At 46.0% G+C, this 13,710-nt stretch overlaps 1 protein-coding gene across 1 annotated transcript in view; it reads left to right on the forward strand.

Annotated features, from left to right (window-relative positions):
- The window catches only part of Col25a1 (collagen type XXV alpha 1 chain), a 408,120-nt gene that overhangs the window by 349,938 nt on the left and 44,472 nt on the right, over positions 1-13,710 (forward strand). The window contains exons 25-28 of the mRNA XM_033755992.1: positions 5,821-5,883; positions 9,927-9,995; positions 10,802-10,846; positions 12,503-12,547. Coding sequence (XP_033611883.1) covers positions 5,821-5,883; positions 9,927-9,995; positions 10,802-10,846; positions 12,503-12,547 — 222 coding nt within the window. The remainder of the gene's footprint in view (positions 1-5,820; positions 5,884-9,926; positions 9,996-10,801; positions 10,847-12,502; positions 12,548-13,710) is intronic.

Raw genomic sequence — 13,710 nt, forward strand, 5'->3', positions numbered from 1 at the left:
TAGGACCTGGTTTTTGCTTTTCTCTCATTGATGATGAAATAGTAACCAAAGGGTAAAAACCAGTCGCAATAACTGAGGAAGAAATCAGATCTGTTATCTAACATGAAACTAAAAATTGAAGCCAATTAGTGTCGACTTTGGGATTTGAGGATGCAGTAGGCCCGCTTTGCAGTAATGCCAGCAGAGTGGAGATTTCTGTCTCTGACGACCCCTGTGCCCCTGGTGAGCATGTGGCTTGGCTAGCGGGACAAGGTGAGCTGTCTGTCATGTCTGGTGATTTCAATTTGGGGTTGTGTTAAGGAGTCTGGTAAAGAGTGTGGTATGCATTCTGTCCCAGGCTTTGGCTAAATTACAGTTCCGTGCTTATTTTAAGAGTCAGATGATACACTGTTCACACTTTTCCTCCCAAGAATAAATCTAGTTGGATGTTTCTAGGACAGTGGAAATAAAACATCAAAACCAAAGAAAACATTAAACCTGAGTTTAATCATTATGGGACTAGGTAGAGGAAGAGAAAGTGTTAGGATGAAAGATCCCCTCCCTCCCTCTCGCTCCTCCCCCTCCTCCCTCCTGCCTCTCTCCGCCTTTGGTGGGGCGCTGACTTGCAGCCAGCTGGTCACCCTCAGCCTCACGTCCCCTTCCCCACACAACCAGCAGCACCAGCGTGAGGAATCCCAGCTGACTATCATCAGCACAGTCTCACTGATAACAAGAGCAAAACCAAAATGCTACAGAAAATGAGATCAAGAGATGGAGAAAAATGTAGACTGCACACATAAAATGAGAGACAAACAGATTAAAAAGTTCTGAGAACATCAGTGCTAGTCATTGTCACTGGTTAGGACATTTCACAAGTGAGATGTTTAAAATCTCTGCCAATGGTGGGGCTATTTTTCTCATCATTTGCTGTTGAAATCTGCATTTCCCTGATGAAAGGGGCCAGCCCTTTTCCAAGGTTCTCTGTTTTATATTCCTACGTTATTCCTCACATGTCTCACTAAATTGTACTTTGGATTTTCCAATTCAAGTAATTACCTAGTAAAAAAGAAAAGAGGGCCGGGCGTGGTGGTGCACGCCTATAATCCCAGCACTGGGGAGGCTGAGACAGGAGGATCACTGTGAGTTCGAGACCAGTCTGGGATACATAGTGAGTTCCAGGTCAGTCTCAACTACATAGTGAGACCCTGTCTCAAAACCCCCCCCAAAAAAAAGAGGTGGGGGAACCCCTTGATTTAATTTTTCCTTTACTAAAAATCATGTCAAGGTTTAATTCCAGGATAGTTTGGATCTCTGTGGTAGCTCTCTCTACCTTTTGTATACTCAGATAGATGTGAGTAATTTTCGATTTACCATTCTTCTACTTCATATTGACTGATTGAGATTACATATGTAAAAATGGCTGGAGAATTATTAAATAGGCCAGCGTAGTTAGTTTTGTTGGTTGCCCTGAAAACTTACATAGTCTCATTCCTGTGTATTGCGAGCTACTGTAAAGATGATATCTAAACAGCACTTTATCTTTGAGTCGCTTTAATCACCTCCCTCCCACCTTCCCCGATCATCTCTTTCCTCCACGAGGTGTGATCAACAGTACCATGAGTTCTTAGATATTTTCCAACATTCCCTACAGTGAAGGGCGCATCGCCGCGGGTGCCCCTTCCGCCCTCCCCTCACTTCGCACACACGCGTCCTGTGGTCCTGGCCGCCTTCTGCAGCAGCTGTGGAGCCCTCTTTCCTGAGGGCTTCAGTGGAGCTGTTGCTGCCCCGAGGTCCTGAATGGATTGAATTGGTTCCCTTCTGTGGTCATGTTGACTTGGGAGGAGCCGGGAGTCACAGGGTGCTAGAGCGGTGACGGAGACGGTGAGGGCGCAGCGCCATAACGGTTTGCGAGCTGCCTTTCTGTTGGACGGCGCTCAGCAGCGGCATCCGCCGCAGTTCTGGCCACAGCTCATAAAGACACTAAGGACAGAAGCACTTGCAAACCTGCTCCAGAAAGTGGCGAGAACAGTGGGGTAGATATATTTGAAGCAGGGCTGCAGTGATATTTTGCAGGGGTTGATGTCAGTGTATCTTTTACTGCAGTACAATTTAAAATTTAAAATTCACTATTTTAATCACCTTTGTATCATAGAATTACCTCGTCTTATTTTTCATATCATAACCAAGTAATTTTAGGTTGTAACTGCATTTCCCCTAGATATTCTGGAGCCTTTAAACTGTACATCAGTCCATCCTGTCCCTCCCTTTCCATAAAGGAAGAAAGCTTACTTTTAGCAAAGCTCTTACTCTTCTCGAACCGTTCTGATGTGTTTTAAACCTCTTTTAGCTTTGCAATCTTAAAGGCCCTGGTAGATGGGTCTTGTCTGATAAAATCATGATGCATTCAAATGAGAAAGCTTGGGGTCTGTTTTTTCAGATGACAAGAAGACACCTTGTGTATTGCTGAGTAGGGTGCTGATGTTGTAATACTACTAATACAGTGGGATAGCTAAGGTAGTTGAGCCTGTTAGATGAGGGGAAATACTAAGTATTTACTGTGCACTTACTGCATTCTAGGGCAAGTACTAAGTGTTTTGCTTGCAGTATCTCATAATTCCTGACTGAGCTTCCTGGGCAAACCCAGAATCCCCCACCATGTGGCCCCAGAATTAGAAAATCATTGAGCTTCATTAAGGGCTCCTGAAAAGGCTCAGGGACCCTCTGTGGAGGGCACCTTGGTTGTAAACGTAGGGCAGTGAGAAACCCCAGCAACTTAAGACTGTGGGTGCTGTACTGAAGCCCTAATTACCACACCCGATTCTGGAGCCTGATAAAGAAGAGACAGTCATCTCTTCCCCTTCCTGCCAAGACAGAGAGGAAGGAGGAGAGGTTCTAACATGACTGAGAGCCCTCAGCCCAGAGAAGTGTACAGCTGTGACCCCCCAGGTGAGACAGGTGTCTCCTCCTCCCACGGTGAATGGAAATCAAACAGGTAAAATAGAAGATATAAGCAGATAAAAGATAGAAATATGGTAGACACTTTCTTGGAATGGCAGGTAAAGCTAATCACATTCAAGCCTTTAGAATTAGCCAATATTTTTGTTTGTTTGTTTTTTTGAGACAGGGTCTCACCATGTAGTTGAGACTGACCTGGAACTCACTATGTAGCCTAGGATGCTCTCGAACTCACAGCAATCCTCCTGCCTCAGCCTCCCAAGTGCTGGGATTACAGGTGTGCACCACCACGCCCAGCTGGAATTAGCCAATATTAATAGTGCTAAAATTGAGACTGTCAAATTTCCTATACTCTGACTGGTGGGAATTTAACTTATTTTCTATTGTAAATAAAAGGAAGAAAAAGTTTTGTCTGGCCAGTGAGATGATAAAACTTATTTACTTGTGAACTATGCACCTTTCTGTAAACTAAGCACTGACCCAAATAACAAATGTGTTCTGCAGCACTCACTCGTTTCTCTTTTACTAGTATGCTTTAACAGTGCTTTTGCTTAACTTGCAAAAGAGATCATTTTATTTTTACTTGAAGATAGGTAAGAGTTCTTAATCACCTGTCAACTTTCAGACTACTAACTTACAGTAAACTTCCTGACAGCCATGATTAATAACTTTAATGTTGACTTAACACAGTATTTCTCTTGAGAATAGACAGTGGCTATTTATTTGTATATACCATTTTCTTAGATACATTTTATTTATAAATGCATTTCTTATATATTTTACTTTTGAAATAAGGTTGTTTGTTTGTTTACTAGAAATGCAGTGGTCAACACTACTTTCTCTGAATAGAGCTGAGACTTTTATTAAGAGATCCACCCAAAAGTGTCTACAGATTGCTTCTTCCTGTTAGGTGGAAGGCTGTGGGGACAGGAGAACAGGCAGTTGTAGAAAGTTTCCAACGATAAAGCTTTAGTTCCCACCCTACTCTTCCCTGACATCAGGCTATAAATGTCCCAGCCAGAGATAAATCATTTATCAACACATGTGGCAATGATGTCCTTTTTTCCCCACCCATTTCCTGATGTTTTACGTGGCATACTTTAAATGTCCACTTGTCTGAAAAACAGTTGATGACTCTTTAACAGGTCTTATAAAACATCTTCTCTGTATCTTCCTGCTCACCTCCGAGTACCGTAAGACAAAGGTTGAAATACTGCTGCCTTAGAAAAAAATCAAATGTACCAAGCAACATTAACAGCTCCAGAAATAATCTAAGCAAGAAAAAAACAAGCAATGTGGGTTCTGCTTTGCAATTGTTATATTTTTAAATGATTAGACCATTACATTTAGCTTAAATAGTTAAAAGGAAAATAAAACTTGGTGGACGTTCAAGACCATGCAAACACTTGCATGAGTATTTTTTGACCCTAAATATGTGGTGTCTTTTCCAGAACCAATTCTTCACCTCTCTGATTCTGGCTGAGACTGTTCCTCTTAGCCCCAGACGCCACACACTTAGGGCTCAGTCACAAGGCTGAACTCCTCTCACTTGCCAGTCACAGATACCGAATTCCCAAGTTACCTACACTTTTGTCCAGCTTGACTGCAATGCTGTATTTGCCAATGCATTTATCATAAAGGGTAAAAATAAAGGGCCAGAAGCAGAAGAACATAGGGCAAGGTCTGGAAGAGACCCAGCCCCAGGGCCCTGGCCGCATGGCCTCAGAGTCCACCCTCCTGGAACGTAAGTGTTTCTCCCTCCTGGGGGCTGCCTGTCCCTGTTGTTTAGGGGTTGGACAGAAGCAGGACTGCACAGGCAAGATTGATGCAGTCCCTAGCCCTTGGTGACCCCCCTGCGGGACATGGGAAGGTGGAGCAGCAAGTTCAACCCCCCAGCACAGGGTTGTCCCTCCACCCCAGTTCCCATCCTGAAATTACCCAGGTTCTGAGTAACAAAAGACTCTGCTCAGTCAGCAGCCCCGTCAGTAAAGTACAGAGGTTTTAGGAGGACCGGGCCAAGAATTGGGCATCAAGGCCAAATACAGTTTTCATTATAATACTGCCGCTGGGTTTCCTCCAGGTGGTGGAGATGAGGTTTTGCAGTCTGGGTTGAACCTTCTGGGTTCTCTTCCATGGCCACATCCGTTAAACCAGTTGTCTATCGCTGCCTCGTCTTACCCCAAAGCTTAGTGGCTATGAACCACTAGCAGTAGCAGTCTCACTGTTTCTGAGGAACAAATGACAGCGTAAGCAGAGTGCAGGCCCTTGTGAGGGGTGTGAAGTGTCAGCCAGGGCTGTGTTCCCACCAGAAGGTGCCGAGAACCGTAGGGCATCCAGAGCCGTGCTCCTCGGTGTCCCTGCAGTGTGGGCCATGGCATGAGGCTGCTCCTGACCTGGCGGCCGACTCCCCCAAAGCAGGTGGTCCACCTGGGAGAGAACAGGAAAGGCCCAGATGGAAGCCTCTGTTCTTCCTGCAACTTAGACTCAGAGGCCAGGAGCCCATGGCTCCTGCCATATCTGCTCTTTACCTGTGGGCAGTAAATCCAGTCCGCACTCGGGAGGGCACAACACAGGGCACTGAGGTCCAACTTCAAGCCCACCCACCCCAAACAATGGGCTGAATTTGGTATAAGGTAAGAAACACTGGACAATGGAGAGGAAAAGCTATAGAGAGATTTGTCTGATAACTCTCACATATTTTGTGTGGCTCAAAGAGTTTTCATTGGCTAAAAATAAATTCTCATTAATTTTATAGTCAATAGCTTGATCTCAGGGGAAAATGTCGTATATAACCAAGAAAATAAAATCCCAGTGGGAGGAGGTGACTTTGGCTTTCTCTACTTTGTGTCTACCGAATAATGACCTTGTTTGCTCACCTTTTTAAAGGGAGAACCAGGCTTCATTGGTCCTCAAGGGGAACCAGGCTTACCAGGGTTACCAGGGACAAAAGTGAGTACAGTCTCTTTTCTTTCTTTCCTTCTTTTCTGAAATTTTTGTCCCGTGTATTAAAATGTAAGGTAACGCTGTTGTTTAGGTGAGCCAGTATTTCTAGCTTGTACAGAACTAGTCTGCCCAGGGCCCGGGCTTCAGCTCCGTGTTTCTGCTGCCTGCCTCACAAGTACAGGTCCCAAGTTTGATCCCTGGTACCAAAACAAAACAGAACCAGCCTGCCCTTTAACAACCCTCCAGAAGGAGCATGGTGCTGCAGGGATGGAAGCAAAGTGAATTCCAGAAAGCCTTGGGCCGGATAGCAGGTTGGCGGGGTACGTCAGCTCCCCCGTTGTCCCCAGATCCTCCTGAACTGCTGCGAGGCTGTCAGCCTCCTGTCCGGATGGAAGCGGGGGAACTGGGAGGAAGCCAGGCCTCATGGACTCCCCAGCTGTCACCACTTCAAGTGAGACTCGGAAGTCAGACAGTGTCATGGCTCCGCCGCCTGTCCAGCTTCAGAGGCAAGTGCGATGCCGTACAGCTACCACCCTGCACAGCTTCTGAAGAAATGCTCTGTAATGACAAACAGCTCAGGGTCTTCTACCCGGCAGCCCTGGACGGGGCCCTGAAAGCACCTGCCTCGTGCCACCTCGTGAGAAAACATGTCAGCCCGGAGTGCTCTCCATCCACCGGCAAGTCAGAGAGGCAGGCGCAGCTCGGGTGGCGGAACTGTCTCACGACACACTGGGGAATCGTGGAAGGGGCCAAGGGATAGCAAACTGCATTCTCTCATTTTTATACCACGGCAGCACGGCCTCAGTGTGTGCCGCCCTCGCCAGAAGTAAGCCAGGGAGGATTTCCGAGAGTTGGAGAAATCCGCTCGAAGTCTGTTTTAATGGGACGGTCCTGATTTCTGCTGGTCAGAGGAAAATAATTCTCATCTTAGTAGACGGAAACTATACATGGCCTGGAGGAGACTGCAACAGAGTATGATTATGCAAAATTGTTGTTCTCTTCAGACATTTCTCTTTGCACATAGTGAGCTGTCAGGCTTCTTAACAAAGTACGAAGGATGCCTGTTTTAGCCTGAAGAGGTTCACACAAGAAATACCTTTCCGGAATAAAAAGAGGAAGGAGTAGAATAACAAACACTCCCTGTTGACAGGAGAACTGTTGCACTTCTCACGGCTTCTGCCCTGTGGACGAGTGCAGCACACTCTGCGGGGAAAGCCACCTGCAGACTCCGGTGGCGTTTGGTCTGTGATACACGGCGAGCAGAAGACACCCAGGCAGTGGAGAGGAGCTCACTTCTTAGCATCTTCTGTGCAGTTAACGAAACTGCTCTACAGTTCCGAAAAGAAAGATGTAGACGCAGTCCCATGCAGGCCACACCACCTGTGTGCCGAAGACGCTGCAGGAGGTGCAGTCCGAATCCGCCCTCAGCCGCCCATGGAGCAAGGACGAGGGTGCCGGTCTGGTATCCCAGGCAGGGATCCCATTAGAGAATCCATTTTATTAGCAGTATTCACTGCCAGCTGATCACCCAGGTCATGCTGGTTGTCATATTAAAAATCTCTTTCAAGCTAACATTGCAGTTTTCCAGTTGTGTAGACAGTTTGGAATTTGTACTGCTAACTTCATATTTAAAAAAATAAACTAAGACTGTCCATTTCACTGTCAACATAGGGAAGAGAGATCGTCCGTAATGAAGAAAGCTGAGTCACAACACAGGAAATGTATTGTGCTGCTCTGACACCGAGCTCGTCAGGGACCCGTATCCAAAGAAAGTGTGTTTTAGCTGGAGAATTTTAGAATACTTTGAACAATTCTGTTTATTACATCAAAAAAATGCTTCACCAGTTATTTTTCTGTGTTCGAGAATGGGAAGCAAAGACCACAAAAGCAGCCTCCCTTCCGGTATGAGGACAGAGTGGTGGAAGGGTAGAGAAAAATAAACAAATAAATGGTAGAATACCAGACAGTGACGGGACAAATCCGGGCCTTTGTGATAAAGAGTGATTCTACGTAAAGGTCTGCAGGTTCCGTTCCTGTGATAACCTGCAGATACGGGAGTTTTTAACATTTTCCTTTTTCCTTAACTAAGTTTACGGTGACTGGCTTAGCAGTTTTTCTGTAATTCTGAAAGTAAAGCAGAAGCAGATACACCAAATACTGTACATGTTCAAAGTAAAAGCCGCCCCTGCCAAGAGGAGCCCTTCAGTCTCACTAGGGGCCAAGAAGGGAAGAGGAGGAGGAGGAGAAGCTGCTGGGTGTGAACCGTCCTCCCTCCTCCCGTCCAGCCGCCCAGCCTCTCTCCAGCCGCTGTCTTCACCCCCTGTGGCCACTGCAGGGCACCCTCTGAGGCGCCCTGGCCTCCATCCCTCCCACACCCACATGTGAAGCCCATGGATTCCAAGCCAAAGGTACAGAGAAGGCCCATGAGATCGAACCTCCCCGACCCTTCCCACCATGAGGCCGTGAGGACAGTGGCCTTCTCCCACCCACTCCTCCATCTGGCCGCCTGATTCCACACATCAGGTGGGAAGTCCAGCGCTTTCCACTCTGCTATGCAGTAAAACGCTACCGTCTCCTTGCGGGGCCGTGTGGCGAGATCTTCAAATGTTCACCACTGGATCCAGCTAGGAATTCACCCTAAGGGAGTGATCAGAGATGCACGGAAGACCTTGATGTGGACACACGTATGCACTTAGCCCTAGCCTGCAGCTGTCTCACTTGTGCAGCTTTCAGCCTTGGCTCAGCCTCTCCACTCTGCGCTTCAGCTCCCTCGTCTTTAGAGCACAGATAATGGCTCGTTTTTGTCCTGAGAATAACACAGGACTGTGCCCCTGGCAGCGTTCTGTACCATGCTGCTGTCGGTGAGGTTGACAACGGCAGGGCAGGCGCTGTCTCCAACACGCAGACCCCAGGGCTTCCTCTCCGCTCCAGGCTCCATGTTACCATCTGACCCTCACCCTCCTGTCCGTGTGGCTGTCGTCCACTTAGCTGGGTCTGTTTCAGCTTCACAGAGCTGTGCCTTAATTAAGAGCTGGGCACGTGTCTGTATCACACCACTCTGCACACGAGGTGGGAAGTTAGTACTTTGCTCCATCTCACGGAGCGAACCGAGGCTTACAGGACTTAACCAACTTGCCTCAAAATGCAGAACTGGTAAATGAGTAGGGCCGAGAATAAAATCTAGGGTGTCAGATTCCAAAGCCTGGAGTTGAGCCCCTTCGCCTGGCTTCTTGCTGGAATACCTACAAAGTGTCTGTCCCTGTCCTGAGGTAGGACGAGGCCCCTCCTCCACTCCCTTTAGCAGTCCTTCCGTCCCCAGTACGGCTCTCGGACGTGTGTGCCACACCAGTCCCTCATTTATAAAACAGAGATAAAACTGCAAACACTGTGCAGTTGTGTATTAGAGTTTTCCAGACAGAAACGAGGGTGGAGGATGGATGGATGCAAGGGAGGGAGGGAAGGAGGGGTGGACGGACGGGCGGATGGAAGGAAGGGGGAAATGTCTCAGGAGAACTGGCTCACGTGATTGTGCAGGCCCAGCAGTGGGAAGACAGCCATTGTGTCCCTCAGTCCAAGTCCAGAACCAGGGAAGTTAGTGGTGAACTCAGCGCAAGGTGCAAAGCCTGAGGATTCAGGGGTCACTGGTACAAGGTCTGGAGTCTGGAGGCTAAGGAATCTGGAGTTTTGATGCCAACAGCAGGAGCGGATCTGCTGGTGCTCTGCCCTCTTGCCCCTCCAGCCTCCAGCTGAGGGGTGCAGCTGCCCCACGGAGGGGACATCTTCCCACCCAGCCCCGGACTCACAATGGTCTGCGGTGGAGACGCCGTCAGACATGCCAAGAAATAGTCCTTTGTGGCTTCCCGAGTCCAGGCAGAGTGACCCTGAGAATTAACCATTGCAGAGTGCTTTGATGGTGCCGGGATCACTCACGTTAAGGGGAACAGGGCTGGGCTCATGGTGAATAGTGGTGACTCCGCTTGCTTTGGTTTTTTCCAACTCGTTTGTTCATCACAAGTGTCACCATTAACCTGTTCTGTCTTCCTTCAAAGGGCGAACGTGGGGAGGCAGGACCCCCAGGAAGAGGGGAACGAGGGGAGCCCGGAGTCCCAGGGCCAAAGGTCAGTATCATGGAAGAGCCGTCCTCTGGTCTGGAAGTGTGTGCCACCTGCTTTACATTAGAACAGGAAGCTAATTCTCAGCACCCCAGGCCACCAGTAACTTACTGCACACTACCTGATCCATTTCAACGGGGACTTTACAGCTGGGCGTGGTAGAACACGTGTATTCCCAGCACTCAGGAAGGAGGCAGAGGCAAGAGGATCACTGTAAGTTCAAGGCCAGCCTGAGACAGAAAGGCCCCGTCTCAAAAAAGGGAAGGGGGTTTGTAATTCAACTTTCCCTGTCCCCTCTGCTCTGTTTGGTGAACAAATTTAATAAATCAAACATGAAGGGAGAGGCACTGTCTCTAATCCCTTATCATTTGCCGTGTATTAAACCCGATATGAAAAGTCTGTTGAGGGCTGTCTGTTTCTATGGTAACTTGATGGTCTGTTACACCTTGAAAATACTAGAGCTCAGAATGTACTTGTTCCATCTTTATTCATCTAAACTTCCTGCAAAATAACCTGGTCACACTTTATTTTAATAACCCATCCTTGAAACGGGGGAAATGTTTACTCTGTGGTGAAAGCGCCGTCCACACAGACAGGGACAGCAGGGGCCAGTGCAAGCCCTCAGAGTGCTCCGCCCCCAGGGGAGCAAGCGGTGGGGATGGGGCCACGCCTGTGTTGACCCAGCATTATGGCCAGCTGCACTCAAGGCTGCTAAGATGAGGTGTTTCCGCATTTCCTGTCCGAGTCACTGCTGATGCCTTTCTCTTGCCGCCTCTGACATTTTCTCTTTTCATCCTCCTGTTCTGTGATAGGGGAAACAAGGTGAATCGGGAGCTAGAGGCCCAAAGGGGTCAAAGGTCAGTACCTTGGTCACCATTTGGCTGTGGCAGGGACCGTCAAGGTGTGTGTGTTTTGCCTTTTCCAAGGAGAATCTTGTTCTAGAATAACCACTTCCAAACAGGGACTGAAGTAATATTTTCCCTCTGCTAATATCATAAACTACTTTGTTTTCTCTTGTAGGTTTCTCTGTGTTCTTATATTGCAGACTATTCTTTGAGAGAGACTGTATTTCCTGTTTCATAAGAATAGCTTCTTTGGGGGAAAATAATTTAAATAATTAAAGTACCTATTATGTAATCTTACTTTTCATTTCTTGCTTATCTTTGTGATAAACATTCAAATTACGCTGTCAACTCACTTTATTGCATTAAAATTTCACCCACTTAAATTAGTCCTTTTTATCATGTTCTTTATCCCATCTGAAAGAAATTGCATACTGTTGAGCTAACTGTGTTTAATGGCACCAGCCAATCACATAAAAATGGGTACAAAAGGAAGAAAATGTAGGTCAAAGATTATTAGTTCTCCATTCATGATAAATTATTATGGTCATTGCTATTAGTGTAATGTGCTTGAAAAATTATAATTCTGTTTCCTGTTTATCACTGTTGATCTTTACCCATAAGTACATAGAAAGTCAGAAAAATACTTTGAATTCATTTATGAAATGGTCTATGTAAATTTAAGCTATTTTAAAGAACAACCAACTCTACCCAAGTTCAAATCTTTTCTCCCAACTCTACCAACTCTGACTATTCCTGGTATCTGTAAAGGTTATTCCTAGCATCTCCACAGATGGAATAATGACATCATAAATAAAACTTTATAGATTTTTCACTTTGCCTTGAAAAACAAGAGCAAGCCGCCCTGACCTGACCATTAGCCCGGACCCTCAGTCCTGACCCTCAGCCTGGTCCGGTTGGGTGCTGTCCACTTCAGCACTGGGTGTGAAAGTCCTAGACCTTTGGCTCAGCCAGTCCTAGACTTCACAGGAGGCTCGCCTGTGCCCTGCTCTCCTTCTTCTCCCTAGAATGAGCTCTCCTGCCCAATGACAGTAGAACCTTGACTTACAAACTCGATCAATTCCCGAGGGCTGGGTGTAACTCAAATTGACTGTAAATCCATACAGCTGAGGTATGGGTGTTTACCTGAGTACACGCTATATATAACAAGAGGCAGACAAATCTTCCATTAACCTGATTAACCCAAGTTGTTTGTATGTCAGGCCAGTCGTAACTTGAAGGCCCTCTGTATCTAGACTTCTTCTTGACAGACACGGTTGCTTGACCCTTTTTCTCTTCATCCCAAATACCTTCAAATAAAAAAACCATGGTTCAATCTGAAAGGTGAAAATTTACTTGGGGTGCCTTGGAAACTGCTGGCTTTGCTTTAGCAAACCCCATGCAGAGAGAGACAGGTAGACAGCATTCTGGTCACCAGATGCCTCTCACCTGAAAAGTGAACTGTAATTCCCTGCAGGCTGCATCTCAGAGGAGCCTGTGCAGTCGTGGTGGCAGTTGGTATTGTTTTCCGCTTCTGAAATTCACAGTAAAAGTGCTGCTGAGGACATATTTATGTTGTAAATGCATCTTTTGGTTTGAGAGATTTCTAGACTATTGGCCCTGCTACTGATTAAAATATTTTCTTTTTTGTTCGTTCTTCTGTTGGGAAAGGGTGACCGTGGAGACAAAGGGGACTCTGGAGCTCTGGGACTAAGGGTGAGTACACCTTTCTTCTAAACTTTCACCCCTACAGACCCAAATTTGAAGAAGCATCTGTAACTTCTGAGAGACACCTGAGTGCTCAGAAGGCACTGGAGTGGGGCTGCTGGAATTATTCCTCTGCTGACCATTTTCTCTTTAGCAGTCTCTTTTTTAGGGGTAGTGCATTGTGAATTCTAACACATAAAATAAGCTTTATTGAGAAGTGTGAAAAAACATCTCCACCTCCTCTCTCCCTCTACTAAATGAGAAAGAGCAAAACCACAGCCATTTGCCTAATAGGATTTCCTATTTTCCACTTAAAACAGTTACAGCATAAAGACAGCAATAGCCCATAAGTTTAGAGCCCTTAAAATCAAAGCAGGGAATTGGGACATGACTAATGGAAGTTGTATCACAGAAAGAATGAACAGAGTAGAAGTCTAGACTGTATTTAACATTGTCTACAGAAGTCTGTATTATATGTCATATATTCTCTTTTTAGTTCCCTGTTTGCTTTCATTTTATGGGATTCTGTTTCCACTGGGAAAGCCACTCATTCCCTATGGAAATTTGTTCTATCTTCTTAAAGAATGAGGAATCGACCTGTGAGATCTGAGTAGAAAGACATTTGCCGTTGCTTTATTATTATTTTTTTTTATTATTATTATTTTTTTTATTGAGTTTATTGGTACATTTAGGGATACAGTACATGTTTGCTTTCTTTATGGGATTCTGTTTCCACTGGGAAAGCCACTCATTCCCTATGGAAATTTGTTCTATCTTCTTAAAGAATGAGGAATCGACCTGTGAGATCTGAGTAGAAAGACATTTGCCGTTGCTTTATTATTATTTTTTTTTATTATTATTATTTTTTTTATTGAGTTTATTGGTACATTTAGGGATACAGTACAGTTACATTCATTGTTGGGATCTTGTACCTCTACATGACAAGTCTTGATTCTCATTTTTTCCCCTTACCTCTGCCCTCCCTTCACCCCCTCCTCCCCTCCCCATCTACAAACACTTTATTTTCATCTTTTCATTCTCTCACATTTTTTTCTTTTCCCTTTTTGTTCTTCCCCTACGTATCACACCTTCCCTACACCTTTAGCTCCTTTCCTCCCATTTCTAAATGTCAGTAATCTTATTAGAATCTTATGCATTGTTGCAGAATATTC

The sequence above is a fragment of the Fukomys damarensis genome, unplaced genomic scaffold (assembly GCF_012274545.1).
Source record: "Fukomys damarensis isolate Sample0158 unplaced genomic scaffold, DMR_v1.0_HiC HiC_scaffold_25, whole genome shotgun sequence".
In the NCBI taxonomy this organism is placed as follows: Eukaryota; Metazoa; Chordata; class Mammalia; order Rodentia; family Bathyergidae; genus Fukomys; species Fukomys damarensis.